Source organism: Culicoides brevitarsis, chromosome 3 (assembly GCF_036172545.1).
Source record: "Culicoides brevitarsis isolate CSIRO-B50_1 chromosome 3, AGI_CSIRO_Cbre_v1, whole genome shotgun sequence".
NCBI classification, from domain to species: domain Eukaryota; kingdom Metazoa; phylum Arthropoda; class Insecta; order Diptera; family Ceratopogonidae; genus Culicoides; species Culicoides brevitarsis.
The window spans coordinates 21,215,947-21,238,401 of NC_087087.1; the positions used below are offsets into that span (position 1 = coordinate 21,215,947).

A 22,455-nucleotide genomic window follows, 5' to 3' on the forward strand; every position below is an offset into this window, starting at 1 on the left:
TTTATTTTGTAAAACTACAAGAAAACTAGTAACCTAGTGAAGACTATTAAGTGAATTCACTACGAACATACTGACTTACTTGATCATACAACAACTTTCTTTCAATTTCTTGTCTCTGCAAGTTCACTTAGATGGAAGCGTAACTTTATGACACTGTATGATTAAGATATTCGAAAATTAATAAAAAAAAAAATCGAAAATAAAAGCACATCAATTTTCTACAGAGTGTTTATATTGTAAATTTTTTAATTGTTTCTTTGACACATAAATATTAAGATTAATGATAAACTTTACATAAATACATAATTTATTTACTCAGGTATATAACGAATTTTTCAATTTTCATTCGTTACATTTTGGTTTCTATTATTTCTATATTCAGCGTATCCTTGATACGCTAATTCGCCAGAGGACGTATCATCATTAAATTTTACTGCACCATTATTATTGTGATTGTCATTTAAATTTCTATAGTGATTACTATTGTCATGATCATAGTTAGAGCTATGATATGCCGATGAATAATGCGAAGGAACATTGAATAAATTTTGAAAGTTTGAGCCTATACCACCAACACCATTAGAGTGGTAGAATTGTGGATGATTGGGACTACTGGTCAAACTAGAAAATCCCTGAAAATTTGGTTTGCACAGCTTAAAATAGCCAATAACACCTAAAAAATGATAAATGTTTGTCTATGTAAAAAACAAGAAAACTTTTTATACAATTTTTTTTTTACCTGGAAGAACAAAAGCTACAAATCCTAACACTTTTTTCAAACCAGCGATTCCAAGAATAAACGGCAAAAATAACAGGAGTTTTAATTTAAACAACTTTAAGATAAGCAACATAGGAATAAACATTTTTTTTAGTCGATGTTTGTCTAAAAAATAAAATTTTAATAGATTATTAAACAAAACAAAAAAAGAAGACAAGATTGAGGTATGTCTTTAAACATTAAGAAGATAAATATTGTAAATACTATAAGATTCATTATTGAGTTTCTCAATAGGATTTTCTTTTCATAAAAGTTATACTTACTGAACAATGGAGCTTTTTTGTCTTCTAGAACATCTATTTCCTCATAAATGTCATCAATAAATCTAGGCGAATACCTAGCGTCATTTCCAAGCTCTTCTGGAATTTGAATTTCAAATGCTGTGGACTTAACAAACCTGAGATAAGAAACACAATTAATATTTTCATTACACTGAAAACACTGAATACTTCATTGTTGAAAAAACAATACCTTTCGGCTTTCCTCAATGCAAATTTGACAAGAGAGTCCCATTCTGAGTCACCTTCTCTTGTTTCAGAAACATATTCCAATGGCTCGTTAATCAACGATCTTAATTGTGATTCCGCTGCCCTAACAACTTTGACACTCGGTGTTAATCTGCGAAATTTAAATAAATTAGCAAATGATCTGATACACTTTAATACATAAAATCAATACTTACGTATACTGATCCTGAAGAAAGAACTCTCCTAATGAATTAACCGCTTGAAGCTTAAAGCACTCAGAAAATTCACCTGTTAGACATGACTGTTGTAATTTGATTTGGTATGGATCCAATTGTCCATTATCCAATCCAATAAAATTGAGAAGATTTTTTCCATTTCGCCTCTCTTGTGTAACAAGCTCTTCTTGATCAGTAAACTTGATATCTGAATAGCACATTGATACATGCATGATCAAAAAAACAACTAAATGTTTCATTCTGTAAAGTTAAACTAAAAAACAAGCAAATAAGTTTTATTGGAATTGTAGAGTTTGTAGCGGTTTCTTGTTCGTTGAACTACTTTTTTGTTTAGTTTTGTAGAATTTTTTAAGAATGAGTTAAATAACTGAATACATGAATAACTTACTATATAATCAGAGTATTCTAGAAACAAAATCACGTCTCTTATATCAAACAGCCCAAGTTAAAATGATGTTGTATGTTCAATAAAATGCTTTTATATACAATGGAAAAGCCGGTACAAATGTTGTTGAAACTGGGATTTTTGCTTTAATGTTGCAATGGTTGTCGCATTTTAAAAATGAGTTGTTTGGAATATCCATATTGCATAATATGAAACGTAATAAAAAAAGTAAGTATGAATAACAAAAGCATGGTAAGAAATATAACACAAAAGAGAAAGAAAATACGTCACAAAATCACTTTTGGCATGATTTTCTTGCTTCTTCATCAAAGGAATGTTAAAGTGTGCTAGATGTATACCAAAACACCAAAAAGAAAAATTTAAAATAACTTCTTGAATTTTGTATAATTTTTCTGTGAGGTTTTTAATAAAATAATGTACCCTTTACCTGGGCTCGGATTGTGGCAGTCTTAAAGTAGGTCTTGAGCTGTTTCCAAAACTACTCCAATCTCGTCTGATATCTCGGACATTTCGAAAGATGTGACCTTTAGAGCTTTTAAATATGTTTATTGGCATTCTCTAAAGTATCATCTATAAGTTGCACTGCAATTTTAAAATTTATGTTACTAAAAGATTCAGCGGAAAATTTCACGCAAAAATTATGTTGAACAGAAAAATAATTAAACACAAAATACCTAATAGCCAAAAAACATCAAAGGGATATTTTAGTATTTCGTATATTCCGAAAGAATACAAAAAACATACTAGCATGTGTTTTGGAATGAAATCATAAAAATTTAATTAAAAAAATAATTCATAAAATAACGCCAAATTTTCATTAAGAAAAGTATACAGAAGAAAAATATTGGGTACATTTACAAAATAAACTAGATTGCGGTTCTAATTATAATGGAGAATAAGGACGTAGAAAAGTAACTAGAATCAAATGTTTGATTACAATAAAGAAGAACATGATGAAAAACAAAAGAAAATATATGACAAAAAATCAGATGGATGAAACAAAATGGAAGATGAAAAAAAAAGACGGATTTAGTATCACATTCAATCAACAAAAATATTGAATTTAATTTTAAAAATTTCAAATACTACGCAAGGAAGGAAAAAGTTTAAGAAAAACACAGAAAAGGCTCTGTATAATAAAAGAAGAAAACATTAATGCAACTTTGATTTGAATCAATTTTGATAATTAATAATATATCATATTTAACAACATAAACATATCAATCATGCATACAAATTGAGAAAATTAATAAAGTGAAAATTATTTTGCCTAATACAATACAATAATGTTGTATTCCATCGAATTAATGAGATGACAAAGGAACTTTACAGAATTTATGTTTTTCCTAAGAATTTTCACAAAAAAATGTATATAAAATTTAATTTACTTAATCTAAATTCTCATTTTTTTAATTTTTTTTTAAATACTAAAAAATTATGTTATTTTTGTAAAATATTTAATATAACCCTGAAGATGATAAATAAATTACAGAAACGTTGTTTTCCAAGAAATAATAAGAAGAAATTTTATTCCTTAGAATCAAAGCAGAATAAAATTAAAATAAATTAAAATATTTTCCTCTTCAAAGAGGAAATAATAAATAAAAACCAAATCATTAATAAACTTAACAACGCAAAAAAATATCAATTAACTAGTTGTATTCTAATATTTCATACAAAAATCATCTCACAAATAGTTAAAAAATAGTTGATTTGGCGTTCACTATTTATTTTTTTTAGAACGAAAACAAGATGCTTCGCATGTCTGCTGGATAAAATCCAGACCAAATACATAAGGGGAAGTCTTATGAATACCGAGGCGAGGACGACCCAAAGAGAGCTGGCTGGGGCAATGAACCGATTTCAACGGCTACAAATAAACTACCTAATAATTTTTACCATGTTTTCATACTTTTCATTTCATACCTTTTTTCAATTGTAATATTCAATTTTTTTTTGAAATATGATAATTTGAAAAATGAAAAAAAAAATCCGATATTTTTTTATAGGTTTTTTAATTATTCCTTTTATTTACAAAATTTTTATTTTAACCTTTTATTTACTATTTCAAGCTATTCATACAGATGCATCGAATTTAACTAATTTTGGGGTTTTTAATAGTTAAAATTCAACTATCGAGTCAGTTTTATTAGATATTTGGTATAGATTAGTAACTTTCTAGTTGATCACGAGAAATCTAGTAAATTTTACTAGTTTATTAGTAACTTCATTTTTGTCTCACTTTACTAATTTTGTAGTTAGGCGAATAAATTGAAATTTTCACTTTTTGTCCCATTAGGATTTTCATGAATGAATAAAAAAATAAATATTTTTGAATTTTTTTAGGTGCTAAGACGTTAAACTTTGATTTAATTTTAGTATTATTTTATAAATAAACAAAATCTCCAACAGTAAAAATTAAAAAAAAAAAATTATTTTGGGCACGTGATCTAAAAAATTTCTTCTAAATTTCATTAGAAAACGTCTTATTCAAGTGAATTTCTTTTGTTCTAACAGTAATTTTTCAGTTGAAAAATTCCAAAAATGTCAAAAATATTTCCATTTTATATTTTATTTTAATTTTTTCCCCTAAATTTTTTTGACAAAATCGGGAAGGGCGACAAAAAATGGATATATTAAATTTATTCGCCTTAAATGAAAATTAGTAAACTTAACTTATTAACTGTTAATGATTTTTCTCTGAGTGATATAAATAAATGGAAACTCAAGCTTTTAAAAATAAAATTTTATTTAACCATTAGACCCATATAATAACAGTCTATATTGATGCAAATTGATCAAATTAGTATAAGAATTAAGCATATAAATAAATTACTATGCACTACACAATTTTCCATTTAGTATAATTTAAATAAACAATTTGATTATGGCTAAAACAACAATTCTACCATCACAATGAGTTTTTGTGTATGTATTTCTATGAAATATTCCTGGCTTCCACAAGTTTATTGATGTCATTAAATGTATTTATCATAGTTGGGTTTGATGAAGATTGCACAGAAGAACATCTATGGAGCATTTCACAATCACTTTTATCTTGACCATCTTTTGCGGCTTTCATGTATTTGAAGAAACGTAAGATATCAGGATTGTCAGATGTTGGTTTTTTTAATTCGTTAAGTTCTCTTTTCAATTAAATAAATAAAAGGTTACGTACAGTAGTTTTTCACAAGCTTTTTTTTTGATCAATTACCTGCTTAACTGCGCTGAAACTAAATTGCTATAAGGAGCATACTTTGAAGGATTTGTATACATCAAACAGATTAACTTTTGTCTACAAGATTCATTGTCAGTAGGTAGTTTTAATTGCTGAAAAACAGCATCTAGTCTTGAGAGCAAAGGACTATAAAATGGATCATAATTCGTCAAAAGAAGTGACGAGTTAGGTATATCTTGAAAAACTTGATAATTAACATTTTTGTTTGTGCCTTCACTGGGATTTTTTTTCATCTGAAAATTATTAGAATGTGTAGAAAATTTGTTTTTGTTGACATTCAATTGATTTATTTTGTCCAGAGGTTGATACATTTGTGAGATGAAACTATTCGCTGATGCCGGTTCCGTGTCTGTAATATATATCATAAATTAAGAAGGTCAAAATAAGAAGGCAATGATAAATAAAAGTACATAGTAATTTGAAAGTAAGCCTGATTCTGATAAAATAATAACGCCTTGCTTTTATTTTAATAAATTCAACGCAAACATATTCATTTAATTTTTTCATTTTCTTTCATTTGAAATAAAAATTTATTAGTCGTATAAACAAATTAATTTTAAGCAAATTTAGCCATATAAAATGACTGAATAGACTGATAGTAATATTTTGTTAATTTTTTAAAATTTATTTTGAACATTAAAAATTAAACATTTTTGTTTGAAAGATGAAAGAGCTTTCTTTGTAAGTTTAATACTATATCAGAAAAGACCAAAATACATGACCGATAATGTAATTTTACAAAAATTTTATTTACCTGAACCTGAATAAATATAATCATTATCTTTTACCGCTTCCATATTTTCATAATTATCTCGAAACTCTAAATCGTCAATATGTTGAGGTGCATGATTAGAAAATCCAGACACTTGGGTTAAACCTTTCAAAATATATTTGAATGAAACTAAGAAAATATAAAAATCAAGAGCTTCCGAACCTTTACTAACAATTTTTCCAACTGATCCAATAATGCTTGGCAGAAATATGGCAAATAGAGTAAGTTTCACCATTTGAATGCCAACCAAAAGTGGCCACATCAGCTTTTTCATACCTAAAATGAGATGTATAAATTTATTATAATGTTTAATTACTTCATTAGTTACAAACTTACCTTTGAAGAAAAATAATCTACCAGTATTCTCAGTAAGTGATAAGGGAACTCTAATGACATGACTTTCAGCAAACTTTATAAAACGGTCAAATATATTTAATTTTTCATCTATACTCCTACCATAATGTGATTCAGTTGTTACATTATTTTTCAAAACAAATATACCAGGAATAATCTCATAGTAACTTATATTCATTGATTTGTCGATTAATTTCGTTAATATAGTGCTTATTGTAAAATTATCCTCTTCAAAAGTACCATTGTTGTCTTTTGAAATAATTTTATTTGGCTCATTTTTATTTACTTTTATGCGATATATATTGTCATTATACAATGAATAATCATCAATACGTTTGTTATTATCAAAACTACATTTTACATTAATTGTAAAGAAAGTAACCAAGATTACAAAACACGTAATTTTTTTATTAAATTTTAAATCCGTCATGATATTTAGAAAAAATTAGACAAGAAAAAGAATTACTTTATTTCATATTATTCACATTTAGACTTTATTTTGCCTAATTTAGTTGGTAATTTTTAAAACAAATCTATAAAACGTTAGTCAAAGTTTATTTCGTTAATAAACGCGAAAGTTTGACCTACTTTAATTTTGACGACAACGACACTATAAGAAAACTAAACTTTCTTTTTCTTGCTGTGTATATATACAGTTTATACTTTTGATTATAACGCTTTTTTAAGTTTATTATAAAAAAATATAGTTTTATATTTTTATTTTATATATTATATGATTTTTTAATAATTTTTATTCTGGATTAATTATGTTTTTATTTTTTAAATATCTCTATATAGGCTTAAGCCCGACTGACAAACTTCACTAACTGACATTTCTCTTTGTTGCTTTCTTTCACCAACATTCGAGTATACAAAAATAGTATTTAAAACACCGCAGTAGAACCTGTTGTTAGTGTTCGTGGCGATTTAAGTTGTATAACATCTATGCTATATTTACTTGGACATTTTTGCTTAGTATTACAATTCTTCCATATTATTAAAAACGCAGTAAAATTCTTTAATTCTTTTCGGAAATTATCATTCAAGAGGCCATATATCACCGGATTCAAGCACGCTGAGCTCATTGCAAGCATATGACAAATTGCATAACAAATTACATGCCCTTCTGTAAAAGTATCTTCTAAGTTAAAAATATCCATATACAAGTTATAAAAATTGAGGGGTAGCCAGGATATTCCGAAGACTAAAGCTATTAGTAACAATAAAGTATTTGTTCTTTTATATCGATTTCTGCGCAAATATTTTTGATTTTTACTTCTGTTTTTGAGATTGCAATAGATCTTTAAATAAGCTAACAAAATAATAAGCACTTGAAGTAGATATTGCCAAAATAGAGAAAAAATTGAGTAGTATGCTCTTCCGTAGTTAAATGGCCATTCTTCTATGCAATAGCATATCTTGTTTACTTTAAGTATTTTATAGATTGGATTGATATTATAATTGATGAGTTTACGATTAACATAAATAGGAAGAGAAAAGAGTCCTGACAAAACCCATATAATGATAATAATTTTTGTTGAGTCATTCATCTGCAAGCCATTTCTCATAGGGTGGATAATGATCTGAAGAATAAAACGAGAGATAGCAATATTTGTATGTACCTATGTACTACGTACGTTCAAATTCACCGCATTTCAGAATCCTATTAATAATTTATGTTTAGTTTTCTTAAAATTAAAGAATTTTTCCATGAATTTCTTTTATCTACAGAGGAAACAGAGAGTTCTAAAATCAAAGGTGAAAATGAAAACTCTCAAATTCACTTTGAAGTTGAAATATCGAAAATAGAACTCAAAATTTTTTGATATATCTTTGTTTAGAAATTGTAAACTGTAATATTCTAAACTGAACATAGATATATACTTATTTCTTTATAGTTTATTTGTGATTTTTTCTTAATAATGTCTCAAAAGATTTGACTTCAATAAAGAATCAATAATATTGATGTTTTAATTCGATTCATAGTTCGAGCCTCAAACAAGTAAGCTTTAACCTTGGCTAATGATGCTAAAATGAGTGAATTGTTAATTTTACTTTGTAAGTGAAATTGGGAATTTCAAATTTCTAGGTGAAATTATGAGTTTTCACTTCCAGATTGTTTTTTTTATTTTACTATTTGGGTAATTATGCTATATTGACGCATGTTATCTTCAGCATAATACCATATTTTTTCTTCGAAATGCAGTAAAAACAAGATTTTTGTGCATTAAAAAAAATAAGGCTCATAATTACTTGATATCTGTCCATTGAAATAGCTGTTATTGATAATGTTGAAACATATATACTGATAGTTTGGAGGAATCCTAATAATTTACAAACGAAATTGTGTGATCCAAAAGGCCAATATTTTGTCAAAATCTCCAAAAGTGTCAAAGGCATTGTAATAAGACAAAGCAAGAGATCTGCAAAAAAGAATACACTGTACAGTCTGCATTGCTTAGTAAATTAAAATATTGGTGTTATTTAATGCCACTCTTGTAAATCACTTATAAATCAGTATCATGCATTCAAAATAAACTTACATTCATTGACTGTAAAATAAAATAATATTTGTATCTAGGTATATACATACATATATTCGAAGCAAGCGAATTAATCGGAGTTAATTTTCGTCTTTTGGACTTATTAGTTAGAACTCTCGGGGCCTGCAACTTACAGGCTTGAAGACTAATACATATGTCACCACATATAAATATATTTACAATTTAACATATAGGTATACAGATTGTTGTGCTGCAATTAGATTGTATTATACATTTTTTTACCTGATGTTGCTAGATTAAAGATGAACACATTTCTTGCGTTTCTCATGCTAGGTTTTTTTATTATTATGAACAATATGAACAAATTTCCAAGAGAACCCAAAGCGATAAGTATGCTTTAAAAAAATTGAAAAGCAAAACTTCACTACATATTTACCTTTTATACTATATTCAAGACTAATCGTCTTTTAAGTGTATATATTTTACAAACCTGTAAAGTCCTATAACTAGGCCCTTAATAGGTTGTGCAAGTCTTTCATTATTTAAAAACTGTTTAATAAAATCAGAATTTATGTGGTTGAAGAAAGCCTCCGTGTCATTTTTTATGGAAAATAATTTCTCTTCTTTAAATGTTGAATACACTTTCATTATAAAAATTTAACTGAATCTAATAAAATGTTAAATTTTCTAACGATGACTAAAAAGTTGAACTGATTTTTACTATGATGAATTTTTACTAAATGAAAAAAAAAAAATGTTATATCACATACATATGTAAGGCTACTCCAAATTTATTTAAAGTATCTTATTTAAAATTATATTTTAAATGGGAGGGTAAGTAAAAAAAAATAAAAAATAATCTTTTAATGGCTTATTTGGCTTAAACTAATTTTGGGCGATTTTTTTTTAAAGACCATAGAAGATATGAACAAATGAATATAGTGTATGAAATTTTAAGTGTATTTTAAATTTTGCTCATCTGGACTTTCAAAAAAAGCAAAGTAGAAAAAAATATTAAAAATTGGAGTGGACAGAAAAAGTTTTACATTCAGGTATAAATAGGTAGTATTTACATCTATAAATAAAAACATGTTAACCCTTTGCTGATTGTGTGTTGAAGAGTTTCAGCAAGAAAAAATACTTTTACATTTTAACTTATATTCTCCTAAAAATAATTCCGTCTTTAAAAGGATGTTTCATTTTATTTAATGTGTAGGTACGAGATGAAGGAATTATCCTTCTTCCTTCTGCTGATTGCTTTTGTATATATATATACATAAACAACAACAAAAAGCCAAAAGATATTTACGCATGTGCAATTTTGTTTTAGACATGTTTTCTTAGTTTACAAAATCGTATCAAAAATTTGTATTTTATTGAAATAATGTAAATATCTGTTTAGTGAGGAAATGAATATGCAATCTTATAGATTTATCAAATTTTGACAAAATTCTTACATATCCTGTTTACGCAAAAAATTTCATTATTACCATGATTTTGTATGAATTTTCTACTATTTTTACTAAATACGTTGCTCACGTATGTAGCTCCTACAAGCATTTTAAGATTTTGAAATCTTTCAACCTTTTTCTGTATTACCTACATAAATGCATCGCTCAGTGCGAGAGTCAAACTCACTTTTATGATGGAACGACACATGGACGGATGAAATCACTAGCCATAATAAATTTCGAAATGCACTAAAAACGAAATTAAAAAGCATTCTTGCTACTTTGGTTTTTAGTTGATCGTTTCTGTCTGATTAAAGATACATATCGATTTTTTTAATTTCATTTTTTTTTTAAATAAATTGTAATAAATGTAATAAAGCTCAATAGTTTGCAATAGTCCGGTGCCCGATTTTAAAATCCAAAAAGTGAAAAAAAAAATAAAAAAAAGTCTAAAATTTCATCGTCTATTTGCTATGACTGTCTTTTTGCATAATTTTTAAATAAAATTATTTTTTTCTATTTTTCAAAATTTTTTTTATTGAAAATTGTGTTTTAGCATGGATTTTCTGGTCAAAAAATATTTTTCATAAAAACTACTCAAATAATTAAAAAAAAACAATTATCTTAAATGTTCTTAAATCAATTTCAAATATACAATCTTAATATCAATATAAAAACCTCAAAACAACATTTGACATTTTGGTACGAAAAAAAGTGTTTGATTTTTATTTTTATTAAAAAAAAAAATTGGACAAAACTATTGAATTTCATTTGGAGTGGCCTTAATTCAAAAATTGTAGAGAGACATAATAAACAATTGTTTTTAGAGTACATTCCCTTGTAGTTTTAAATATTTTTAAAAAACTTTCAAAAATTGCATAAGACGACATTAGAATCACTTTTGACAAAAAGAAATATTATTAATTATATATATCCACGTACATAATCATATTAAAATGAGGAAATCATAAGAACTTGTTGTAATAATGTGACACATTTTGTTTTATTTGTTCATATAAATTTCATTTTGAAAAATCTTAATTTTCTATAAATATAAATAAAGAACACATTTTAATAAATAAATAAATTAATTATTCAACAAATATCTAAGTAGTTTATGCATGACCCTGATATGCACGAGCTGATGCCCATTCTTTGTTAAAAGATGTTGGCCATTTTTCGGAAGAATACGATATATCTGAGAAACCATAAACATTAATAAAAGTTTGGAGTTTATGTAAAATAATGAAAATTATTACCAGGCTCTGAAGGAGAGTGTGAGGAATGAGACACTAAGAACGGTTGAATCTTACATACTGTATTACGTCTCAAATAGAAAAACAGCGCACCACCAGCTCCAACTAGCATCAACTGTACTAATCCGATGCTAAGTAATACCAAACCCAATAAAGCCTTTATATGAAACAGTTTTATGATAGCCAAGACTGAGAACAAGATTTTCAACTTCTTCTTTTTCTTGTGTTTTAAAAATTTCTTTCCTCGGCCTAAAGAAGAATAGTTTCTGTGGTTAGTATACAGTTGTTTTGATATGTTAACCCATGGATAATACCTTCTTCTTCAAATTCTTCAATTTGTACGCCTGAATTGTCATCTAAGTTGAACCTGATGCCATTAGTGGCTGCAAAATTTGATATTGCTCGCTTGATAAATTTGAATCCTTTGCTTAGCTCTTGTTCATCTAGCCAGACATAAATAAAATATTTATGTTGAAGTTTATTTTTTACAATAAGTATTTAAATACCTGAGACAAAACGAGCTTCTGGAAAGAGGTCTATATTGGATTCGGTTTCATTGAGCGGTACAAATTCAACTTCATTATTCGGTTCGTTTGCAAAACTAAAAGCTTCCATATCTAGCGACCACAAATAACGTCCTAGTCGATATTTTATGCAAGACCAATAGCTTTTTCCTGATTTACAATCCATTTGTGCTTCCACAACATAATGGTCATACTGCTTAATTGCATCTGCTATTTGGCACTGGATACAAATGGTTATAAGAAGTCCAACCGACAATTTGATAAAGGCCATGCTTTTTTTTTTGATTAACTCGTTTCTATAACAATTTTCCAGTAAAGCCACTAATTTTGGTTCATGTTTCTACTGTAAAGGTCAAGTGTTAACTGTTATCAAAAAACTTAAAGATGAATCTTTTTATACTTGTTAACGCGTTCATTAAATATTTTTACTCTTTAATTCATAAAGTAATCAGTGCAGAGTTAAATAATACAACTCTGTATTATTAATATTAAATTATTCCGTTCAAGTCACAGTAATATTTAAGTCATATGGTCATTCTATTTTATTTTGAGTATCGTTTTAAAATAATACTTAAGTGTTAAGTACATAAGTGTTTCGTACAAGTGTTTAAAATTAAGAGCCGTAAAATAAAAAAAAATAATCCTGTTGAAACATTTGAAAATCTAAGGCTACACATACTTTTAATCCTTAATGAGCGTAATGTCGTCGACTCGAGACTCGTAATCATGAATAATTTTCTGACTTCAATCGTGCTTAGAACTTACTAAAATTTTTTAAAAGCCCTTTCGGTCCTTTTGGGAGAGCTAAGTGAATTTTGAGGACACCTGCTTGGGATGACAGGTAAACAGCTCCTCGGTGTTTACGTAAGAATACTTCAGTAAGAAGTACAGCGGCAGTAAGAGACCGCGGTGCTAGACATTATAGACCCTGCCCTACCATGCCCTGCATTTTAATCAACTTTCTTTTGATTTCCATTTTTAAATAATTTTGCAGACAAGGCGTCTATATACATGTGAATATAATAAATAATAATATATTAGATATCATCACATAAATTCAGATAATTTATGTACCTAAATAGGTCATAAATTTACGAACCATAAGAAAATCTTCATATCGTGATTTCGCTGAAACACATTGATTGTAAAAGAGCACATTTTCATATTTCAAAGATTTTCATATAAAATCAAGATTTTATTTCAATTACATATAAATAAAATTTATTGAATATTTAATAAAATGAATACATATTTATTTCCTACCAAACAATTTTCTTCAGAAATAATTTATTATTTTTTTTTTAAGTTTTTTAGACTCAAACTATGATTTACATGAAAAATTCTTCTGTGGAACGTGAAATAGGTAATCAGGATTCTTGTCACGAGTTTTGCGGCCGCTCTAGAACGGATATTTCAATAACCCTTAAACCACGATGTATGGGATCAACAATTTGCAACCCTAAAGGGTTATATACTCGTTCATTTTGTAATGCAATAAATTTTGAAATCTTGTGTAAGCACTAAAAATAAAGATATCCGTTAAACTATGTCATTTAATATAACTAAATAATTACGTATATTAATTCTTTTTACCTTTTCATAATGTGTTTCTGCACAAATATAAACCAAGTATGCAGTTATACATGCAAGACATCCTTCACAATATGTGCTACATGATCCACTTTCGGCTTCAGCAAAATACTCGTTTAATCGATTAATTGTCGCTTCAAATAAATGTCTGTCGATCTAAGATTTCATATGTGATTATTTTTAAAATTTTGTGTATTCTTTTAACAACCTACCCGATTTTCTAGCTCTTGGGGAAAGCGATTTTGAAATTTTACTGATGTGCCTAAAAATATATTCTATTATAAATCGTCTTAGTAATAACAAGATATGTTAAAAAACAGCAAGATGTAACCGTACCATCACTATAATCCCTTTGAATGAAAACCTTTAAATAATTAGGTTGCTGCTGCACAGTTTGGTTATTATTTTGCATACTCTTGTTTTTATTTTTTTTTCTTTTTTCTCTTGAAAACCAAGTAAGAAGAATGTCAACAAGTTGGAGGATTTATCGTTCTTCTTTGTTTAAGCGCAACTATTGTGGTTTTTAAAAAATTCCGAAAATTTAGATTATGAGTAAAAAAAAAATTAGTAAATATTTATTTACTCATTTACGTTTTCGATTTCCGGAGTTTTATGAAGATAACTTATGATTGCGGTGTTGTATAGCGGTGAAAGGCAGTATTCTGTCAAAGGCGCCATTCATCATTAATGGTCTCGGATAATTTTTTTTTTTGGCTGCACCTGCCCCGTACTCGAATATCGTCGAGATTCCGTAAAAATTAGAAAATTAAATAATTAAAAAGCGGCCCTTAAAGTAGTAAAATTGATATGTTTGTATGGAAAATTATGAAAGTTTTCTACATTGTGTACCACATAACATTACATATAGTTTGATAAGATATTGGAAAAAAATAAAAAAATTTGAAAAATTTCCGAATTTCGGGTAAAAATGACTTATAATTGACCTCGCGAGAAGCTCTCGAAGTTAAAATTGCATTTGTCCCCAAAAAAACTAAAATTATCTGGATGCCATAGTAAATACAAAGCCATGCCACAGGAAGTTTGCGGAAAAAAACAGAACTATTAAATGCCGCCTTAATAAGCAAACTTTTGTAAAAAAAATTGGCATTACTCGATGAAAACCTTTAAATAAAAATCGCTGAAAACCATTGAATCTTTTGAAATTTGTAATACCATAAACCTTAGCTCAAATGGCTCAACAATCAATAACGTAATATACTGATATAGATTTTTATCTCCAACCTTTTAAAAACTCTAATTATATTTCAGATCTTTTTTTAAAAAAATAAATCATGAAAGTGAGGAAAAAAAAAGGTAAATATTTACATTTATACATGAATAGTCAGCGAACTGAGTGGTTTCTTTAAACATATTTTTTTTAAATTATTCATGTTCTTTTAGAAAAACGATTTTAATTTGTAAATTATTTCTAGCGATGATTGTGAAGAAGTTATTAAGCCCAAAATAAAGAGAAAAAATCCATTTGATGGAGATTCTCCAGAAAAAAAAAGGTAAATTTTATTTTTACTTTAAAAATTTATTTTAATTTTCGAATTTTTTTTTTAACTCATTTTATTTTTCAGGACAAGTAATGTTGTACCGGAATCTAAAGAGTAAGAATTTTATTCTATTGAAAAATATACATAAACAAATATTTTGACCCTTAGGACAAATAAAGAATCCTTTAAGGAGCACTCCCCTAAAAAGGGATCTGAACTAAAAATAACATCCGCAGGTGAAGGTAAAAAGGGTGCTGATTACAATCCCAGTAAAAAAAACTATAATCCTATCACAGATGCTTTTTGGAGTGTAAACGAAAAGTACTTTCTTTTTAAATTGTAAATGGTCATAAAATAATTTCATTGTCTTATTTAAGAGTTCCATATTTAGCCTTGGCACGGACATTTGAGTTAATAGAAAGTGAGAGTAGTCGTCTGAAGATGATTGAAATTCTGTCAAACTTTTTTCGATCTGTTATAGCATTATCAAAAACAGATTTGGTAGCGAGTATATATTTATGTTTAAACCAACTAGCTCCTGCGTATGAAGGAGTGGAACTTGGAGTTGCCGAGACATATTTGATGAAGGCAATTGCGCAGTCTACTGGTCGCGAATTAAGTAAAATCAAAAATGAAGTACAAAAGGAAGGAGATTTGGGAATCGTTGCGGAAAAATCACGTAGTAACCAAAAAATGATGTTTCAACCAGCAGCTCATACCATCGATGGAGTATTTACAAAGCTTAGAACAATAGCTAATTTAACTGGTCACTCTGTAAGACATGATTTCTACAAAAGCTTTATGATGTATTTAGATGATTCGTTACTTTAATATTATTTTTTAGTCAATGAATAAGAAAATAGATATGATACAATTGATGTTTGTAGCGTGTCGTCACTCAGAAGCTAGATTTTTGATACGATCGTTGGCAGGAAAACTGCGAATCGGACTAGCAGAACAATCAGTTTTGCAAGCCCTAGCTCAAGGTTTGTAAAAATATGAAAATGAAAAAAAAAATACTGATATATATTTATCGTTTCAAGCTTGTGCTATGACACCACCTAATTTAGATAATTATGAAGAACACGGTCTCAATCAACTAATTAACCTCAACGAAACGGCAGCAAAATCGAAAGTAGATAATGTTGCGCTGATCATAAAAGAGACTTATTGTCGTTGTCCCGACTACAATAAAATTATTCCTGTTTTAATCCAGGAAGGTATAGATGGTTTAGAAGCAAAATGTAAAATGGTACCAGGAGTTCCGCTAAAACCTATGTTGGCATTACCTACTAAAGGAGTTCATGAAATATTTGAAAGGTTCGAAGGCCAAGAATTTACTTGTGAATGGAAATATGATGGGGAACGAGCACAGATCCATATTAATGATGAAGGAAAAGTATACATTTACAGCAGAAATTCAGAAAATAATACTTCAAAGTACCCAGATATTATTTCACGTATTGAGTCCGTAAAGAAATCAAGTGTAGAGTCATGTATTTTAGACTGCGAAGCTGGTATGTGTTTTTTTAGATTTTTTTCAAGCTAGAATTCCAAAACAATATATTTTAAAATATCAAAATATTTTAGTTGCTTGGGACTGTGAGAATAAAAAAATTCTCCCATTTCAAATATTAAGCACACGCAAACGAAAGGATGTGTCTGAAGCTGACATAAAAGTACAAGTGTGTGTCTTCATGTTTGATTTATTGTATTTAAATGGTGCTTCATTAATTAAAGAACCATTTTATGAACGTAGAAGATTATTGCATGAGCATTTCCAAGAAAAAGATGGTGAATGGAAATTTGCAACAAAAATTGATTCAAATGACATTGAGCAAGTCCAACAGTTTCTTGATGAAGCAGTTAAAGGTACTTATATTATTTAAGACTACAAATAGTTTAATACATATGTAATTTTTATTTTTAAGGAAATTGTGAAGGACTAATGGTGAAGACACTTAAAACCGAAGCAACGTATGAAATCGCAAAACGATCAAAAAATTGGCTCAAATTGAAAAAAGACTACTTGTCTAACGTCGGAGACTCCTTAGATTTAGTAGTAATTGGTGGATATCAAGGAAAAGGAAAACGAACAGGAACTTATGGAGGGTTTTTACTTGCTTGCTATGACAATGAGAATGAAGAGTTTCAAAGTATTTGCAAAATTGGCACAGGTTTTAGTGACGAAGATTTGATAAATCATTCTAGTTTTTTAAAAAACCACATTATAAAAGAGCCAAAACATTATTTTCGTTATGAAGCAAGTCATGAACCAGATGACTGGTTTGAACCTATACAAGTATGGGAAATCAAATGTGCCGATCTTAGTATAAGTCCTGTATATAAGGCTGCTGTTGGAATCGTAAGTAGCATTTTTTTTATTCATTTAATTTTATGGTTTTTACGAATCTTTTATTATTTCGTTAGGTCGATGCAGAAAAAGGTATATCCTTAAGGTTTCCCCGTTTTATCCGCATCAGAGACGATAAAACAATTGAAGACTCTACCACAGCACAGCAAATAGCTGACATGTACTCAAACCAAGATCAAATTAAAAATCAAGATCAAACCGGAAAGTCGAACGAAGAAGATTTTTACTAACTTATATTCATTCATAATTGCATGTTAAACTAAAACATCAACTTTTGTACTGAATAAACAAAATCTTATGCTATTAATTTTAAAGAATCACTGCTTTATCATTTTGTTTAGGTCAGAGTAATAAGCAAAGTTTTGATTTGCGCTTTTGAGACCTAATCTTTTCTGGCTCTTTCTTAATTTCTTCAGGTACTTTGATGGGAATATCAGAGTAAAAATCTTCTTTTGCTGACGTACTTATTTTATCATCCTCTTTATCTAAAGTTTGCATTGAAGAGCTACTGTGAATCGTTTTGCTTAATTTGGTACGTACAACTTTTGAGAGTGCTGCTGATTTTTTCAAACTACTAAATCTATTTCTGTGATTTGAGTTTTCAGAATTAGGTTCTTTTGATGGGCAATTTAACGTTGTTAGTGTAAATTCGATGTCATTTAGATCTTCGGCGTTAGCTAAAAAATAATTGTAACCTTAATACATTACATGACTTCCTTAATAATGTAAGAATACATACAGGCTAGCTCTTCTATAGGCTTGTCTATTGTGTCATGATCAATCCAAGTGAGACCCATTTCGACTTTTTCTGCCAAATCCTGCCATTTTTTTCGATTTTCAACGGTACCATCGTAGAGGGGTTTAATCCAAGGAAAAGTTTCTGATAGAACTTTATATAATGGTAAACAAATTATATCGATGAAATCAACTTGCATTTTTGGTAGTTCGTCTTTTCTTTCTCTGTTTTAAAAATAAAAACGTAAAAATAAACTTTTAAAATGGCAATTATGATATAGACAACCTATCCATCATTGCAATCGGTTGAGTATTCAGCTGAAGCTTTTCTAAATCACCTTGTGAAAAGAACTCATCTGCTACTAATTTAGCCATTTTATGCTGTACTTCCCAAGGTTTTGCAATAGCACTAATGTCACAAGCTGTCATCATCATTCCACAGAGTACTAAAAATTTATAATTTTGTCTTATCTTTTTATTAATTTGAAAAAAAAAAATCTTACATTCTTTTTTTTCCTCACTTTGCCAATCGAACTCTCCATCATCAACTAATTCTAAAAACTTATCCCGTTTTTTAAAATACATTGCTAAATCTGTAGATAGTATTGCAGACTCTACAACTTTCATGACATATTTAAAATCATTGGGAGACATGGCCTGAAATATACATTTTTTGTAAACATTTCATTAGAAAATACATATCTAAATTTTAATATTTAATTACTTGAAATATATTATTTCCCTCAGAGTTCAAAATCATAACACATTGGTCGAAATGCTGTATGAAAAAAATTTTATTAAGTAAATAAAATCGTGTTATAATTATACGTCTAACTTACATGATGTTCCATAGTACTTGTTGTGTACAATATGGCTAACGGACTTTCAGTTTTAGTTTGAAAAGCATTGTTTGTTCCTCTATGGTCTAAGTCGTGACATAAACAAGCAACTAGAAGTCCAAGAATTTCCAAATCTGACATAAAGCGTTCCATGTTTCCTGTTTTCAACATTGCAAACATTGTCTTGAATGAAAATTAATGCAAATTACAAAGAATTGTCAAAATCTCAACAGATTTGTTCTTTGTTTTTGCCTTACCTGAGAAACTACCAAAGCATGTCTAAAGTTATGATATTTAACTGGTCTATAATTTTTGCGAACACTGAGAACCCATCTGCATAGTACCTTTAATTTATTTTTAATATTTAAACATCATCCGCTTAACATTAACAAATTATATTACTTACATCATATGGAATATGAAATATTTCCACAAGGTTAAATTGTAAAAACATTCTCACGACCACCTTGCAAGTATCATCATCAGACAAATCAAAATCTAAAATTTCTTAAATTGTATAAAAAAAGCATTTTTCAATTTGAAATTCTTGTCACCTATAAAATTGAAGTCATATAGCTTATAGACTTCGGCTGATGGAATAGAATCATTTACTAATCTGTTAGTTTGATCTTGACTTGCTAAAATTTAAAGAAATAATAAATCCACAGTTTTAAAAATAAAGACGAAGCAATCAAACCTGTCGCATGATAAGATAGACATTCTAATGCAACTTTTTGTTTTGCCATCAATTTACATGCAGACTCATACATCTGGGTGTTATGGATTCCTAGACCGCAAAATATGGCAAAAGCTTCAAATATAGATATATCACAGTTAGTAAATTGTAAGCCATTTTCCTTATTTATGAGTTGTGCAACTCCAATAACTACTTTCTGACCATTTAAAATTGGCATGCACAAAATTGTTTTAGCATTTTTTGTATCATCATCCACATCCTGATAGGGCTTATTTGCTAACCAAGATTTCAAATTAATTATATTCAAAGGTTCTCCCGTAGATGCTGCATACTGTGCAATGCGAGCTAATGTTGAACTATTCAAATCATCTGATGATGGTCGATATATATTTGCCGAGTTATCATAAGTACCACCTAATTCGAAGACTGTTGTAAATCTTGAAAGCTGTGATCTTTTCTGAAATAAAATAACAAATATATTTACATATGAGAATATTTTTTTTAAATTGTGAAATAGTTACCTGGATGGACGATTTTCTAATGTTTAAATGATTATCTTCAATTGAAAACTTTTTATCATAAGGTTTTTCAATCATGCGTTCTAAATGGCTCTAAAATTGTTATCAGATAAAAAAATATTTGAACATAATTTTAAAAAACTTACTGCTTCACAACAATCTAAATCTAATAAAAATACAGCACATCTTTCACATTTCAGTAACCTTCGAGCTTCTTCCATTATTTTTGTTACCAAACATTGTAAATTATTTTGTTGTTCAAAAATACTTCTAGCTAAGTTTAATAAAATTTGATTACGTTGAAATTCCTGGACGGACATTTCAAATAGTTGGGCATTTTGAATGCCAATACCACAAAAAGTTAAATATCGCCTAAATACCTCCACATCTTTTTCTGTAAATTCATTTGGGCCTAGTCCGTTTATGAATTTTATTATTATGTACTATTAATGTATTTAACAATAACAAAAAAAAATATATATATACATACCTGTTACTTTGTTTATGATTTGCGCTACTCCAATTACATCCCCTTCATAATTACAAATTGGCATGGATAATATAGAGTTGGTTTTATATCCCGTTCTTAAATCCACCTTTACCATAAAATAAAAACAATCAGTTTTAATTTGACTTATTCAAATTTGAATACCTCTGGATTAAATCTGCTATCTTCATAAGCATTTGTTATATTAATGGTTTCCTTAGTTTGTGCAACATATCCAGCAATCCCAACTCCAAAGGGAATTATGAGTTCTTCTAATTTGCTTCGATTTACAGCTTCTTCTATCTCTGGAATATGTTTAGCAATAAAAAGTTTTTAAATCAAATTTTTTTGTTGATTAAAAATACCTGTATCTTGTGTAACATCAAACAACTTAGCGCTTAAATATTTATCATCACCTGAACCTTTTACCAAAAATATGGACCCTCGATCAGCACATGTAAGAAGTCCAACGTTAACTAGAATTTTGTGACACAATACATCTATATCTAGTTCATTTGCAATTTCTCTTATTAATGTCATGAATAAATCTCCTTCATCTAAACTTTTCAAATAAACTTTTTCTGCAATAGATGTCCTAGAATGTACTCCGCGAGACTAGATAGAAAAGGAGATAATTAAAGGGAAATTTTCTTATCAATCACTTTACAAATTTTATTTACGTCGACTTACTTTATATTTACTTGGAGAAGTTGATAACCACTGTTGAAACATTTCTGTGTTACTGGAATTTCGTTTTGCTTTTCCTCGCTCTAAAATTAGATCTTGAATATGATTTATAACTTCTATAGAAGCCATTTCTTTTATCCATTTCTCAATGTATTTGGGATTTTTTTCAAATTTTTGAAACATTTTTTCACATTCTTGGTTAAAAGATTTTTCGTCATCCTCGTCGCTAAATAGTTTTTTATGTTTATCAAATTCTTTGTTATTATTGCTTTCATGATTGCATTTGCTTCCCACTGCAAAAGCTTTGCCAGAATCTTCATCTATTGCGTTTTTATGATTGTCACCATTGCTACAATTGACAGGGTCACAAAGGACGGTATAGTTTTCGTTAGCCATTGTATTTCGTGAAATTAATTGCTTTTGTTTTAAAATAGTAATAGTATTTTATGAATAAAGATTTTACTATTTTTACATTACGTTAAATACTAAACGTTTACTATTAACTGTAAAATGCAGTTTTTGCAACTCAAATAAACAAGGTAGTCTTTGCCGCAGTTAATTTATTTTCTATTCAATGACATCAGTTGAAAAGTCCTTTCACAAACATATATAATCCTTTTAAAAATATAAACAATATTTGAGATGAATGCGCAAGCTTCAAATAAACCATAGGTCCTGCGCAGTCATACCATATTAAGATTCAAAAAATTAACAGTTTTCTTTCAAAAACATAAAATTTAATTTATTTCATGCTAGTTTTCCTAGTTTTGCGAGCTTTCCAGCTTTTTATTGAAATATGAATGTCAAGTTATTGTGGAAAAAACCAATTTTTTTTTGATTTTCAAAACAAAAATTTAAATAATTGAAATTTCTTCATAAATTTTTTTGAAAATGTCTTGAAAAATTATGAAAATACAACAAAAAACGATCAATTTTGATAAAATTTTTAACTTTTTTTTTATTTTGCCCCATTGGATTTTTGACTTTTAAAATGGGGCATCGGACTTTATTTTTGATTTTCGTTTGGAGCGGCCTATAGAGGA

The 22,455-nt window shown here is 28.2% G+C and overlaps 5 protein-coding genes across 5 annotated transcripts; 1 reads left to right on the forward strand and 4 right to left on the reverse strand.

The window, feature by feature from the left end:
* Positions 1 to 335: 335 nt before the first annotated feature.
* Positions 336 to 1,720, reverse strand: LOC134835325 (uncharacterized). Its single transcript, XM_063850198.1, has 6 exons — positions 1,461 to 1,720; positions 1,250 to 1,396; positions 1,042 to 1,175; positions 740 to 883; positions 632 to 673; positions 336 to 532 (listed from the first exon to the last, which is right to left on the reverse strand). Exons 1-6 carry the CDS (start codon positions 1,718 to 1,720, stop codon positions 336 to 338), a joined length of 924 nt encoding a protein of 307 aa, XP_063706268.1.
* Positions 1,721 to 4,654: 2,934 nt separating this feature from the next.
* On the reverse strand, positions 4,655 to 9,403 carry LOC134835326 (uncharacterized). The gene is made up of 9 exons (XM_063850199.1): positions 9,246 to 9,403; positions 9,038 to 9,150; positions 8,505 to 8,674; positions 7,210 to 7,834; positions 6,234 to 6,623; positions 6,060 to 6,173; positions 5,880 to 6,002; positions 5,102 to 5,474; positions 4,655 to 5,033 (listed from the first exon to the last, which is right to left on the reverse strand). The coding sequence occupies exons 1-9, from the start codon at positions 9,401 to 9,403 to the stop codon at positions 4,826 to 4,828; spliced, it is 2,274 nt and encodes a 757-aa protein (XP_063706269.1). The 3' UTR covers positions 4,655 to 4,825.
* Positions 9,404 to 13,197: 3,794 nt separating this feature from the next.
* Positions 13,198 to 14,202, reverse strand: LOC134835985 (golgin subfamily A member 7). Its single transcript, XM_063851065.1, has 4 exons — positions 13,913 to 14,202; positions 13,789 to 13,838; positions 13,580 to 13,732; positions 13,198 to 13,506 (listed from the first exon to the last, which is right to left on the reverse strand). The coding sequence occupies exons 1-4, from the start codon at positions 13,986 to 13,988 to the stop codon at positions 13,366 to 13,368; spliced, it is 420 nt and encodes a 139-aa protein (XP_063707135.1). The 5' UTR covers positions 13,989 to 14,202; the 3' UTR covers positions 13,198 to 13,365.
* Positions 14,203 to 14,639: 437 nt separating this feature from the next.
* On the forward strand, positions 14,640 to 17,766 carry LOC134835984 (DNA ligase 1). The gene is made up of 11 exons (XM_063851063.1): positions 14,640 to 14,786; positions 14,846 to 14,890; positions 15,010 to 15,087; positions 15,160 to 15,189; positions 15,244 to 15,396; positions 15,453 to 15,849; positions 15,920 to 16,061; positions 16,119 to 16,592; positions 16,666 to 16,947; positions 17,007 to 17,440; positions 17,506 to 17,766. Exons 1-11 carry the CDS (start codon positions 14,767 to 14,769, stop codon positions 17,677 to 17,679), a joined length of 2,229 nt encoding a protein of 742 aa, XP_063707133.1. The 5' UTR covers positions 14,640 to 14,766; the 3' UTR covers positions 17,680 to 17,766.
* Positions 17,674 to 21,975, reverse strand: LOC134835983 (cGMP-specific 3',5'-cyclic phosphodiesterase). The gene is made up of 16 exons (XM_063851062.1): positions 21,416 to 21,975; positions 21,091 to 21,340; positions 20,891 to 21,030; positions 20,729 to 20,834; positions 20,385 to 20,650; positions 20,242 to 20,331; positions 19,721 to 20,177; positions 19,578 to 19,661; positions 19,430 to 19,521; positions 19,281 to 19,367; positions 19,024 to 19,206; positions 18,909 to 18,962; positions 18,688 to 18,841; positions 18,471 to 18,630; positions 18,189 to 18,409; positions 17,674 to 18,126 (listed from the first exon to the last, which is right to left on the reverse strand). Exons 1-16 carry the CDS (start codon positions 21,806 to 21,808, stop codon positions 17,792 to 17,794), a joined length of 3,072 nt encoding a protein of 1,023 aa, XP_063707132.1. The 5' UTR covers positions 21,809 to 21,975; the 3' UTR covers positions 17,674 to 17,791.
* Positions 21,976 to 22,455: the final 480 nt, after the last annotated feature.